The sequence below is a fragment of the Rissa tridactyla genome, chromosome 7, assembly GCF_028500815.1.
Source record: "Rissa tridactyla isolate bRisTri1 chromosome 7, bRisTri1.patW.cur.20221130, whole genome shotgun sequence".
Classification (NCBI taxonomy): domain Eukaryota; kingdom Metazoa; phylum Chordata; class Aves; order Charadriiformes; family Laridae; genus Rissa; species Rissa tridactyla.
Genome location: NC_071472.1, coordinates 48,276,468 through 48,291,018, shown reverse-complemented (window position 1 = coordinate 48,291,018; position 14,551 = coordinate 48,276,468). Strand labels below are relative to the sequence as shown.

The 14,551-nt window shown below is 54.8% G+C and overlaps 1 protein-coding gene across 1 annotated transcript in view; it reads right to left on the bottom strand.

Moving 5' to 3' along the window:
• Positions 1-10,642: 10,642 nt before the first annotated feature.
• Positions 10,643-14,551, bottom strand: part of MNT (MAX network transcriptional repressor) — a 42,763-nt gene continuing 38,854 nt past the window's right edge. Inside the window, 2 exon segments of the mRNA XM_054208396.1 lie at positions 10,643-12,103; positions 13,712-13,904. Of these exon segments, the coding sequence (XP_054064371.1) occupies positions 11,388-12,103; positions 13,712-13,904 (909 nt within the window). The 3' untranslated portion in view covers positions 10,643-11,387.

The following is a 14,551-nucleotide window of genomic DNA, read 5'->3' as shown; positions in this document are numbered from 1 at the left end:
TTATCGTCAAGGCAATCTGTGCAGCTCTTTGGAAGTGATTTCTCTCCCCTCCGAGGTGATTGCAGGGACAGAACAGGGAGTCCCAAGGCCAGGGCTGCCTGGGAAGAGGGTGCGATATGTCATCACTGGTTCTCTGAGGAGCGTGCAGGGACTGCTGTACCAGCGGTGTTTTTAAAGTAAGTAGGTCATCACCAAACGCAGCGCGAACGTCCCCTGGATGACTTTAAGGGCAGCATTAAGTTACACACTTCAGTTACACACACCGAGCCCGGTGCCAGCGCGGCCCTGGGGAGGGGGCGGGAGCAGAAACGGGCCTGGGATAAGCGTTAAAAAAAAATAAAACTTTCATCCTGCAATTTTAGGCCCGATCGTGCCGCAGCTAGAATTAAATCCAGCTACAATTAAATCTCCTATGTTTCCAGGAGAGCTCCTCCTCCCATCACCCCCCATTCCCCCTTCAAACCTCTTAAAACTCCTCCGGCTGCTGCTCCCTCTCCCTCTCAGACCTCGCTGTCTCGCCCCGCGGTTGGTTTGCTGCTGGCGGTTTTTGCAGGGATTGCTTTTCCAGGTTTTTAGGGTGGAAAGCTCTGCCTGGAGGTGTGTCCCCAGCAAGGGCGGGGGCGGTGGTTAACGGAGTGTCTCCCTGTTCTACTGACTGTAAAAAACACCCAGCAAACGGCTCTCTGCACTGGGGTGCGCGCAGCCATCCCCCAGCCATTGCTCGAGACTGTCACAGCTGTTAATGGTGTAGTTACCCCTATAAAAGGGGATCAGCCCTTTGTGAAGCGTATCCAAGGTTGCGCTGGCTTCAATAATCGGCCGTCATCTTGTCGGCTGGTGGGAGCTGGGGTGGGCAGGGGGAAGGTGGGCACTGCAGCCGGGGTTGCACAACTGCTTTCTTTTCCACAGGACATTCTTTCTTATTGCACCGCACGCGCACGCACCCCCCCTCAGCATCCTCTGCAAATTCTCAGAAACTTTTAAAGTAGGTATGTAGACAGTTATTCCCCCAAAGCCGCAGAGCCCCTGCAGCAACAGGAATTTACTTCAGCAAGATGCAGCATCCCAATGAAGTTTCATCACCGTGAAAGCCTCGCTGCTGCCCACTGCCAGGGGAAAACCAAACCAAGAGAAACCTCCTGCCCCTTGTCTGTAGCCCGGAGCCAGCGCTGGCCACCCTGTGAGGTCCCCGCTCTCTCAGCTCTGCCACTGGTTTTGCCAAACACGGCAACTTTGGCCCATAGAGCTCAGCGCCACATCCTACAGTATCCTGTTAGTTAGTCCAAGGCCTGCTCGCCGTGCTCAGAAGCTCACCTAGATAGAAAAGCTTTTGTTTCCCAAATAATAAAAAAAACCCCAAAAGCCAACCCCACGGCAGCAGCGCTGGGTTTGGTAGGACACCCTTCACCCCCCTCCATGGCTTCCCAGCCCCTTGCCCCTGGGGTGCCAGCTCCTGCCTGACGTTTTTCCTGACTCCTCGGGCTGGGTATTCGCCCCGGTGGGGGGGCATCACACAGCAGCGTCCCCAGCCCCGGCCGGCCATCACTGCGGGGCCTCGGCCAGGGGACATCCTGTGCTGGCAGCCGAGGGGGGGTGGTGGCTGCTTCCCCCCAGCCTCTGCGTGTCCGTGTGTGTATGAAGGAGTTCCCCCACCCCCTGCCCAGAAATAGCTCAAAAAGAGCCTCTGAGCAAGCTGACATTTTGGGGGCGGTGGGGGGGATGTTCAAAGGCATCACGCACAGAGATTTCTGCCTGAGGAAGCTTTCTGGCTCTGAGCTCCGGCTGCCCCAGCGCCTCCCACCCCCCCAGACACGGCCTGAGCTGGCTCTGAAGTGCAGCCCGGCCCGAGCAAACCAGCAGAAACACGGAAAAATGCTGAAAGCCCCGGCCACAGCCAAGCACGTTTATAGTTAACGTTTTCCTACCACATCTTACTATCTTTTAGTATTTCTAGACACAAGAAAACCAGCTACAAACTCCGCAGCGACGAAGGAGTTGGGTGCTTTGCTGTGTAACAGGCGGGCACAAACACACGCGCGCTCTGGCCTCTATTTTTTTGTTTAGGATTTTTTTTTTTTTTTTCCTGTGTGCTTGGGCCAACATTTGCTACAGTTCAGCGACAATTTTAACAACCCTACCGCAGTGTAACCCTGAAACAATCAATGGGGTTTTTTTCGCTCCTGTCAAGACCCAGGTTCTGCCACTTTGCATCTTGAAGGCCGCATCGTACCCCCCCCGCCCCAGGCACAGCAGTGACAGCGAAACCCGTTTTCTGCGGCTCAGCCCGAGAGGTGCCCCCTCAACCCACCCGTCCCAGCGGGCTAAAGCAGCTGATGGGCCGGTAGGTGCGACGGGCAACCCCCCCCCCCGCCGTGGATGGAGAAGCCAAAGTAACTCTCGAGGAAGGCAGAACGCAGACAATTCCCTTCTGAGGCGCCTCTACTCGGCTGTCCTGTACCCGGGCCATTCAGCCCACCAGCTCCCTCGCCGGTCCCCCTGTGCCCAGGGGCGGCACCAGCACCCCCTGAGCCCCTCTGACCCCCCCCCGGACCCCTCTGACCCTCTGCCGAGCCCCCCGACCCCTCCTGGGCTCTTCTAACCCCCCGCTGCGGCCGGGGACACCCCCGGTCCCGCACCCTCCGGCCGGCGGGGACCAGCCCTCGCCCGGTGCCGCCGCCCCGGCACTCACCGCCCCCCCCGCCGCCAGCCCGCGGCTCCCAGCGCCCTGCAGCGGAGCCGACCGGCCCCCGGTGTCGCCGCCCCCGGGCGGCCCCGCTCCAAAGCCCTTCCCAGCCCCGGGCCGGTCTCCGCGGGCCGCCCCGGTCCCCCCGGGTGCCCAGCCGCACACCCCCTCCACCCCCCGGCCCCGCACGGGCGTCCTGCTGCCGCCGAGGCTGCCCGAGAAGGTTTGACTCGCCCCGGCTCCGCCTCACCGGGCTGCGCGTCCCCGTCCCGGCGGCGGCGAAGCCGGCAAAGCCCGCGGACTCGCGGGAGAGCGGCCAGAGCGGCGCCGGGGGAAGGAGGAACCGCCGGGCCGCGGCTCCGGCTCCTTCTCGCCCGGGCCCCCGAGCCCCCTCCCGGGCACACTCGCCCCGACGCGGGCCCGGCTGCGGCGGCTCCTCACCTGCGGGCCGGGGCTCGGGGGAGCTCCGCGGGGGGGGGGGGGGGGGCGGGTACGGGGCACCGTCTCCCAAATTGTCCCAAATTCTGGGGTTGGAGCGAGCTCTCGCTTTTCCCCATCGCCGGACCCGGACACAGACACGGGGGGAGGCTCCGGGCTGGGGCTGGGACAGGGACAGGGACATGGACACGCCCTGATGGGTAACACACAGCCGGGGGCTGATCGATAACACGCACCTGGGGGCTGATATCAGTAACACCACACACCTGGGGGCTGATATCAGTAACACCACACACCTGGGGGCCCATCAGTAACACACACCCGGGGGCAGCCGCGGCCAGGGGCGGAGACAAGGCGTTGCTCTTCTAATGAGGGAATTCCACACCAAGCGAGAGCGCTGCGCGCAGAGCGCAAGGAGGAAAAGGCAGAACCCCCGTTCAGGTTTCAGTGCATGTTTATTTCAGTTTTATATTTATTTCAGGCAAGTGCTTATTACATGGATATTATTCATGTTGGATACCTAAATTCTGGAGCATGAAGAGCCGGTATAGTACAGCTGAATAGTAAAAATACAATATGTACAAAATTAGTTGTTTTTTTTTTTTTTCACATCGCAGATGTATCCAAACACATAAAAATCTTTACAGTCTAGGTTTTTCAATATTTAGTATTTCAGTAAATGGGTAACACAGTGACACGTCCTCACTGTAAACAGACAGCATTTGCCCAGCGTGAGTGCGTGCCGAGGCGGGGGCTTTCCTGTGATGTGCGCGGGGGGGCTGGGACCCGGGGCAGCCCTGGCACCCATTCTGCGCTTGCCATCCATGTCTTCAGCGAACGTTCCTAACGCAAAGAGCGCGGGGGGGGGGGGGGGTGTAAAGGCAAACGCTTTCAGCCGGGGGGGTGGTTTCGGGCAGCTCGAGACGGGGGGGACCCTGGCAGCAGGGACGGGAGGTCCCTGCTCCCACCGCAGCTCCTCGCCCCGCAGCGCCCAGGCTGGCGCTCCACCAGCTGCCAATAAACGGTTGGGCGGATGCAATTAGTACTCGATTTCTCACTCTGTCAGGACACACTCCTTTGGATCGGATTGTTAAGGCAAATCCGTAAGGCATTCGTACCGGGATTTCTCGTCTGGAGACGTGCGGCCCTGGGGGGTGCGGAGTTGGGATGGGACTGGGGAAGCGTGAGCGGACACAGGGCAGCCTCCACCCCCGCGGGCCGCGGAGGGCTCAGCATCCCGCCACCAGCGCTCCCCACACTCACGTTCGTTTTCCCAGCACAAAGAAAGGGTGGGAATTAACAGGCCTGATCCCGATGGACAGCAGAGCCGTGTAATCCCACCGAGGGAGCAAAACGGCGTCCCAGGCTCGGTCAGAACGTCAGTGCCCAGCGCGGAACAGCACCGACCCCAGCCCCGCAAACCAGAGCGGGGCTGCACATACCCAGTGCTGAGCTCGTGCTGGTATTTTGATGATTCAGATTTTGGATTATTATTTTTAAGCTCTATATAATAGCAAGAGAAAGATGCCGCCGCCGGCCCTAACCACAACTCACTTATTTTCCTTAACGCAAAACATCTGTTCCTAACGACGGATGTTTGACTAAGGAAGAAAAAAATCTAAAACCAGTGTTATAATCAATTTTATCTGTCCAAGATGACAGCAAGGGACGGAAAACAGGCCAGAAGTATGACAGTTTTCCTTCCCTCATTCCAGTATCTTTTAGAATTAAAATAAGATTGAAACGAACAGCTGCTCACTGGAGACAACCCACAGATGCGATGTCTCAGAGGAGCCTCATGCGGGAGGTGCCCGGCAGCTGCCCCCCCCCACGCCGTCTCGCAGCCGGGCCCAGCTGCCTGGTAATTGAGTTTAAGCCAGTGCCTAAAGGTGAAGGGGCCGGGGCAGCGCGTGCTCAGGTGGGCAGCGATTGATCCGGCCTTGGCTGGGGACGCTTCAGTACACATCACAGAAAGCAAAGGGGCCAAAAAGCACCAACTGTCCTCACACCGGGCAAATGAGGTCTCCCCCCACCCCGCCACGCCCGAGGGAGGGCTCCACACGCCCCTCTGCCCACCCAGCCCACAACAATTGTCACACTTTTTTTTTTTTTTTTTTTTTTTTTTTTTTTAAAAAAATGCAAAAAATTCACTCAGGATGCAAACCAGTCCAAGAGAGACACAGGCCACATACAAAAATCGGAGACACGATAAAGTCTTGCATTGAATGTCTATACGTATATAAACAGGCGTGCATACGGACAATCACACCAATACCGACACGAGCAGCAAGTCTCACCTCCACCTACACCACTCAAAGGCATTTTACGTTTTGTTTTTTTTGTTTCTTTTATTCTTTTGTTACAGAAGGCCACTTTTAATTAAAGAAAAAGAGACAAGTAGTCCAACGCCGGCAGGCAGCAGCCCAGCCGGTCGCTGGACCCGCACGGAAATAACGCTGAACGCCAATTAGTTGGTGGTGGGATTCCTACCCGGGTCAATTGTGTACGGTTTTGAAAGAACGGAAGCCTTGGCAGGCGGGACACCCCCTCGTCGAGCTCTCTGCTCCATGACACTAAACCCGACCCCGGGGGGTGCCCAGCTGAGCCCTCCTTGCCTTCAACACCCAGTTTTCATGGACGGACAGACACCCCTGGTGCAAAAGCCGAGGTCTGACGGTAGCCCTTTGGGTCCAGCCCCGTGCTCCCGGCTGTGAGAGGTGGGTCGCGGGCCGGCCCCCACCATGCCCCCGGCAGAACCTGGTCCCGCTGCCAGGCAGGGATGTGCCGGTGCCCCAGGACCAGCCTGGGGACCAGCCTGCGAGCCACTGACCCAGCAACACTGTGGAACAACCCCCTAACGGCTGCCATCCTGCTCCCCACAGACCGAGCGGGCCACAGCGCCCTGGCCAGCCCCGGGCGAGCAAAGGGGGTGCTGCCCCCCTCGCCAGCCGCCCCCGCTGCTCCTCAGGCCACCCCTCACTGCTCAGCCCCCCTCGGGGCGCACACAGACCACGAACAAAGCACGCGACTCCTTCCCTGTGGGTCACTGACACAAAAGAACACCCAGGGCATGGTTTCGGTCAGAGCCCAGCTCTGGAACCCACCGAGGCTGGGCCGTGCCGCGGCCGGGCGGAACTCGCTGCCCCGGGCACCGGCGGCTGCTGCGCGTCCGTCCCCTCTCGCTCCGCAAATCAAACACCAGCAGAAAAGCGGCCTTGTCTGAAAAGCAGGCTGAAGGCAATGGTCTGGCTTACACGCAAATAAAAATGATTTGTGTTACCGAATGATGCAGTTTGCACAACATTTTCAGCTTTGGGAGCTGGGCTGCACGCGAGGCACCGCGCGCCCCGTGGCCCGCAGCAGCCGCCGGCGGCATCCTCAAGTCTCTCCTCAGTCTTTCCTGAGATCAGCGGGGTTTTGCCTGAGAAAGGTGTGAGTCAAGACTTGACGACGTGGCCCTCGGCTGCCGCCACCGCTGCGGAACACCGGCCGCGCTGGAGGCGCCAGCCCCGGGGAAAGCTGCGCCGAGAGCCTGGCTGTCACCGCACCTGGGCACGAGTCACCGCGTCCCCCGCAGCGCTGGCACGGCTGAGACTGTTGATGCTCTGAGTAATGCCAAGGTCGCTCCAGCCAAGGCAATCCCTCACCCCATACTAGGACAGGAGTGAACGAATTGGGAATTCAAAAATTCCTACCACTTGTCCACCTGATACCATGCAAAAAATGGTTATAATTACTTTTGGTAATTTATCTGCCTTTTCTAAACTCTCCCCTCTCCCTCGGCCTCCCCACCTGTTTTGATCAGTTTTAGAAATCCTGAGCAATCGGAGGATGAGCAAATGACAGTGGCGGCTCCATCCAGGGCCACGGCAAATGCCGGGCAGCGAGAGGCGGTGACAGGCCCCAGCCGGGGGAGTCCCGAGCAGGGGCCGGCACCGCTTCCAACACCTTGGTCCCGCTCCGGCGGCGGGAGAGCGAAGCGCAGGGAGGCACCAGCCGCGCACACCGACACACACATGCACGAGGGCGCCCGACCCGACCCGCTGCCTCTCGGAGCCCACGCGAGCCACGGCGAGAACGTGGGAAATCGGGCCGTTTCCCTTCCTAAACTAAGCTCCAGGCTTCTGGTGAATCTTTACTGGTGAGGTCAGGAATACATTCCCCTATCTAAAGTGTCAGCTCTAAGAACTCTTTTCAGGATAATTTTAAAGTAGCAGTTTGGGTTTATTCCCCTCTGCCTGCACTCGGCAGGTGAGAGCGGGAAGTGGCCCAAAGCAAGGCGGCAGAGGTGCCCGGCCACCAGCCCGCTCCTCCTGGCAGCCGCCCCGGCTCTGCGCAGCCGCGGGGGCTCCCTCGGCCAGGCTGGGCCCCCAGGAGCAAAACTGCTCGTCCGCGGGGCCAGCACAGCCCAGCTCCCGGCCCGGCAGAGCTGTGGAACAAGAGTGGTTTTGGGTGTCACTGCAGCCGCCCGAGGGGTTTTGCTCACACAGACCTGCTGGTGTTTATTTCTAACAAACACAACTGCGCTGGCTGAAGTTTTTAGCACAGAACAAGCTTCTGAGCACGTTTTTTTGCTGTTGGCAGCGTGACATGAACCGTGGGGAGCAGGGGCCGGGGGGCCGGGAAGCACCGCTGGTGACAGACCCCGAGCCTGCCCTCGGTGGGAGCATCCCCGCTAACCGACGGGCTCCGAGCCGGGTTTGATGGGACAGAAAAGCCTTCTCAAAAATACTACACCAAAAACCCATTCGCTATTTTTTTTCTGTGGTACAGTTACCAGTAACTGATATTATTCAACAACAGAAGAGATTTCTTGTAAACTTTGTATTTATTGATTATTTTTTTTTTGGGACAAATTAGATCTTCTGAATCCCAAAGTGTACATATATATATATATTTATATATAGCTTTCTCCATAGGGAAAACACATATATCAAAGGAGGAGAGACATTTCTAAAGTGCCCCTTGTTATACAGTACTGAACATAATTTCTAAGAGCATTAGCGTAAATCCGAAGTTTCTGAGCAGGAATGACAGACGTGGGGAAAGAAGGGCTGCGGTTTGCTCTTTTCCCCACAGAACAGAAAGGAGTTTGCTGACTTTAAAAAACAAACAGGAAAACCCCAAAGAAACGTTTCTGGCAGCCCTGGAAAAGGCAGATGAGAATGGGGGGACCCAAGACGCCTGGAGCAGCTCCTGGGCTGGCCCAGCGGGACAAGCTGCTCCTCACGCCGCGGCTGACAGCGGTGACGCGGTCAGAGGTACCGGCACCACAGAACACCCGGGGGAGAGAAAAAACAGCAAAGATGTGGGATTTGTACAGGAGAAGTGTAGGGACACCGTTGCCCTTAAACCATAAGGGAGTAAGAGATGAGGTCAGCAGCATCACCTCTCCGTAGAGTAAAGGCCATTAAATAATCCAGCAGAAAGCTCATTCGCCTCTGTCAAGTAAACCGGGAACTCTTCTCTCCATCCCAGACACTTGTCACTGTGGGAAACACAGAGAGCCGGATGCATGGTCACCGCCAGCTGCCGGCCCCCACCTCGGGACAAGAAGCCAAGGGGGTTACGGTGGGAGCAGAGGTTCCGTCGCAGAAAGAAGCTGTCATGCTGGCCTGCAGGTAGAAGGGCAGCTCCGACCCGCGCAGGCTGATCCCGCGGCTCCTGCTCCCCGGGACAGGGGGGTCTCGGCCAACACGCGTGTGCTCAGCCCCGCTCCCCGCGCTGGGCTTCTCCTCCTTCAATGAGCTCAGCTACTCTCGACTAGGAAGGAGGTTTCTGGCCTCCACTTTGTGATTTTATGACTTGGACCAGTGAAAAAAGGCAGAAAGAAGCTTCCTCGCCCTCCTAACGCAGCTACAGACGGCAAAGCCACGCGGTTCCTCCTAAGAAGGGAGATGACCCTGTTGCAAATACTGTTTTCAAGAGTTTCTGATGAGGAGCAACTGTCCTGCTACCTAACGCTGTCCTCCAAAACACTGGCACACAAAGCGCAACGTCCTCGGGGAAGCCCCCGCAGGTACAAGGAGACGATGGAGCCCCGGTGACTCTGCTGACCCCACAGTGCTAACGGGGCACTGGAAGTGAGAACAAACGATCTGCTTAAACGCGGTTTAAGAATAAGGAATCCTTCAAGATCTGTCCATTCTGCTGCAGGAACTGTGCTAGCAACATGGGCAAGAGCTTCCTGCGCTCAAGGATGTGAGGAAAAAAAAAAAGAAAAAGAAAGAAGTGTTAACTATGGAGTGACCCAGGGCTTTATAAAGATTTAATGCGATTCTCAGCCATGTCTGCTCAGAAGGCACAATCACGCTTCGCCTCTGTTTGCAGTATTTACTCCTGCCCCCAGCACAGCTTCAACCGCAGCACGGACGGACGGCATGGCACTGGCAGGTTTTCTTAACTAAAGCTCCGCCACTGCTCACAGCAGCGCACGACCAGGCAAAGGTCCCGCTGGAGCCCACAGGCATTTTGAGCAGACTGTTTTCCTGTGCAAGACCTCGACCCGAAACCAGAGGCAGCCAGGCAGCCCAGCCAAGCTGCGAGTGCTCGGCCCCACCTCGCCTCCTCCTCCCAAGCCTGGTGGGACGCAGGGACCATCCTCCCATCCTGCCCCAAGGGGAACGGCCGCTGGCTACCGCAGGAACTTGGCCTGCATTAAGGACTGAGGAGTATTTGTTTTTAAGAAGAGAGGAAGACAGAAAAGAGATCATTAACAGCAGTACCACACACAAAACGGTGCGAGGACCAGAATATTCAGTCAGCAATGAAACATGCCCTAAGCAACCCCGCGATCAGGCGGGCGAGTACCCACAGAGCCCAACAACGTCCCTTCTCTCCTGACTCCGCGGAAGTCTGCCGCTGGCTTCAGGGAGATCTGCCCTGACCACCGCGAGGGATGGACGAGAGGGGCCCTTCGGATGAGGGGCTGTTCTTTGGTGCACGTCTCACTGTTGTCTGTAAGACACACATTATATGCACTGATCTCCTGCAGTAGACCATTACCCTACACAAGACTAGACTTTTTCTCCCCCCTAAGAAAAAAAGAGATGTCAAAACTGCCTGCACTTTGGAAGATACGGCATGCACGTCTACCCCTTCTCTAACCCACTGGCTCCCGCACTAAAACATGGTCAGCTCAGGAACAAACTAAGAAAAGTAACCCATGCAGCAAATCTACTGAATTTCTGTTGGTCTTCTTGTCCCAGGTTCCACTCTATCAGGCCAGATAAACATATTGCAAGTTGCCAGCACAAAATATCTACCCCTGCAAAACAAAAACGAACCCGAGAAACCTGGGGGCTTGGGACTGGCAGGGGGAATCCTGAAAGGGGGAGTGCCATGCACAGAGCGCTGCAAAATCAGTTATTGCATCAGCAAAACCAAGCCAAAACAAAACCCAACCCCCCCCCAAAAAAACCATCCAAACAAAACATTGTCCACCATTAAAATAATAAAAAACATTATTTTTTTGACATAGCTATAAAAATCAAGTCATTTATAAAACTGCGACAAATGAAGTCTGGTTGTGTATTCTTTTTCCTTTTATTAGACAGGACAGAGAATTTCCTTAAAATGCCATAACAAGTCACAGTGATTTTAGATGGTTTTCTGAAATGTAATATACTGACGGGAAATACCTTTAACATGATTTAACTTTTTTTTTTTTTGTCACCGTGTATGTACCCTGGTCCACCAAACCATCTATCTTAAAGTTTCTTGTTTAGAGAGGACACTCTGTCTTCTTCCTCCAAAAATGAATTTTGTCTAATAATCCTGCAAAATAATCAACCTTACAAAAGGCCTTCTTCAAATGTTATATTTATATATATATGTATATACATATATATACACACACATACACACATATATATAAATATAGACTTCTATGTTTTTTTCCCATTCTACGCAGTGTCTCAATAAAGAGATCAGCAATTTTTATTCTACAAAGAAGCAACACATAAAAGGGGAAAATTAAAGTCTTAAGAACATCATATCCATATTCCACTGATTACACATAAAAGGAAAAAAAATCACCATGAACAACTGTCTTTGAAGTTTCCTCGGATTAGCAAAATTCAAGTGCGGAGAGGCCCCGTCTCTGGCTGCCAGCGGCAGGGGGTGACTGGGCAGCTGAGGACAGCCCAGCCCGGTGTCCTGCCACTCGGCGTTTTCTGCACCTCCCTCCCGCGGAGTCAGACGTGGTTGGAATGTATGGAGCTTAGGAAAGGTTCCCAACAAAGACCTCGCCCTCGGACGATCCCCTCTAGGCCAGCTTCAGTGTGCTCACTGGGAATGATGGCATGGTTACCATAGTCACCGGATTTAGGACCGTCTGCCCAACTAACTGCGGGTGATGGACAACTTGGGTTCCTACAGCAGGCTTGGCCATCACCGCTTGCTGGCCAAGGTTTGTGGTTCCATTCACTTGCTGGTGCGAGATGGTGTGAGCAATGTGGCTCACCACAGGCTGGCTGACGGCCACGGGCTGAGGGTAGATGGGCAGCTGCTGGCCGAGGTGGGCCATGTGGTTGATGGTGGCGGGGTGCACAGTGATGTGGCCGATAGGCTGAGCAGCAGTGGTAAGTTGCACAGGGCTGGACGTGGAAGGTGCAATGTGAGCAATGTGCTTGGTCTGTGGACCCTGAATGACGTGGTTGACAGTCTGAATGACCGAAGCGTGGGTAGTGGCGGTGTGGGCAATAACAGTCGATTGCACTGTGGAAGCCGCCACGATGTGAGTCTGTGCGGGGACGATCGCCTGCGGCTGGACCAGTGCTTGTGTCTGGATGGGAGGCTGTGCGTGGGCTGGGGTTTGTTTCTGCTGGATGGAGAGGTGCTGAGGCAGAACCGCCGGGTGGTGGGGAGCAGCGTTCGAAGGGACGGCTTTCAGGAGCTCTGGGTGCTGGCGCTGGGTTAGTTTTGGTAATGAGTTCACTGGCCTGTCATCTTCCATGTCTTCATCCATGTTGTCTTCACCCTCTGGAAAAAATGAAAGGAAGAAACTCCCATAAAAAAGAAAGCAGAGCACGAACTGGACTAACCAGCCTCCCTAAAAGGCAGCACCGGAGGAAGAGACAACAGCAGGAGTCACTGAGCTACGGGCAGGCGGCATGGCACGGCACAGCATGGCACGGCATGGCACGCTCCACCGAGCCCTGGTGGGGTGGCAAACCCCTCTCCTCTCTGCTTGTGGGCCAAGGACCCGGTGCCAGGCAGGTGGGACGAGCTCGAAGCCCCAGCTTGAGAGGGATGCTCACAACAGGCGGAGAGATCTCGCTCGGCAGGGAGGGGAAGCAACGCCAGCAGAGGCAGAGGAGAGCAGCTGGGCTGAACTCCGAATGGGCTGAAGAGGGCTCCTTCTGGGAAGAGGAACAAGGTTTCCTTTCCTGTCCAGTTTTCCACCGATCGGTACCACCCTGTCTGCTCCCAGAGCAGGAAGGAAACAGCCATGGAGAAACATGGCAGCAAGTTCCTCTTCTGGTTCTGGAAAATGGACTCTTGTCCAGCCCAGGAACTAACGAAGCAATGCAGGAACGTGCTGACCCTGCGGAGATCAGGAAGACGAGCAGGGCACCTTGCACTGTCAGCTCTAAAGGCAGCCATGCAGCAGAGAGAAAAATCTCAGAAGATACAGAAGCAGCAGGAAAACCAGGGAAGACACTTCCCTTTTGCAAGCTCTCTGGTCAGTAGTAGCTTGAAGCCATGATTTTCAGCAGAGGCCAGCTGAGAGGTGAGCGGCTGACACTCCTATTGACAAAGCGCTCCTACTCTCAACTTCCATCAGCCTACGCTCGGTGTCTGCGAGTATGTGCAAAGGTGATGAGCCTGATACAAGCCTGAGTGAACCAGAAAAACTCGGGTTTCCCTTCCTGGACCCCGCCGTATCGTCTGCCTGGAGTGCCGAGAGCAAATGCTGTCATGATCTGAAGGAACTGCTGCAAATGGTTACAGACTGCTACAGCCTCCTCATCTCTGGAAAGCAAAGCACTGTACATCCATGGACTGCCTATTCTTCCTGCTGCACAGCACTGGTATGGAGAAAAGCATGCACTCTCCTATCCCACAGAAACGTCTTACTGGGAACAGCACGCCAGATATTCGTTAGTATCATTTCATCTTCACTGTGAATCCTCTTCACACAACGTGAAGGCTCATTAAGTTGTTCAAACAATCTGGTGATCCTTCCTGTACCAATTCCTTCTTCTCTGCATGGCTGAACACCCTCCCGCATCCACACAAATACCTTGGGATGCTCACACACCACTCAGTTCTAATGAGCAGGGATGCAGTTATCCAAGAGGACAACTAAGCTCTGAAAGCAGGGAGCTCCATGTGAGGTACCAGCAGACTGCACGTGCAGACCTGCACTTTGTACCTACCTAACGCTGATGCATGATTCTCAGTTTACTTTACCCAAGCGGCAGCATGTTATTAGGCCACCTTCAATGATTACAAACCACTTGAAAACCTTTTACTTTATTCTGAATGCAAAGAAACCTTGATGGTGCTAAATGAAGATCCCCACCACCACTATGTAACTGTGTCAGTGAGGTACAGTGGTGATTACAAGAGAAAAACTATGGGTACCTGATGCTGTCGAGGTAGATGCCTGGTCATCCTCTGGCTGAACTGTCTGTCGAATAATTCTGTCGATCTCCAAGATGTCCATCCACTGGCTCAACTCGTTCTTCAATTCTGCCAGTCGCTGCTGGGTAGCAATCTTCTCTCTTGCCAGCCGCTCCATCTCATGTTCATATTCTTTTTCCTTCCTCTTTAAAGTCTGAAAACAGAGGGAAGAAAAAGAAATATAAGGAGAACAAAGACAAATATAATCTACACTAACCTGGTCATGCCCATGCCCATAGCTCGGGTTTTTTTATTACCAGTTACACTGGTGTAAAACGTGCTCAGATATAGTTACGCCTTTCCAATTCAAGCAGAAAGGGAAAGGATAAGAGCTGGCCACGAAAACCTAAAGTGTTACTTTGGCCAACTGCTTTCTGCCTTCTGAAGGAAAACTGATGAGCCTCCAAAACTGAAATGCTTTGCCACGTCAGGTGTGAGTCCCTCCAACTCCAGGGGTAAGTTTAAAGCCTAGAACTCCTCAGGAAAAGCTGTAAGGCTTTCTCTCTGAAAATAAGCATTTCTGCCACTCTAAAGACAGAAACGGAAATCTTCTTCCTGCATTCTTCCTCCTTCACTCTCAACAGAACTGAAAAATTAAGAATCAAAAGTACTGAACTATGACTCGTATCTGTAATGTGGAAGCCAGACCCTTCCCAGCACAGCGCTTCCACGCTGCTGACTTCCCGAACGAAACACGGGACACTGACACTACAGTTGTGCAAACACTGGCAAGAAAGAACCTCTGTAAAGACACCAACAAATTGTGCCTTTTGTTGGCCCAAGGGTGCAGAGTGCTTGTGG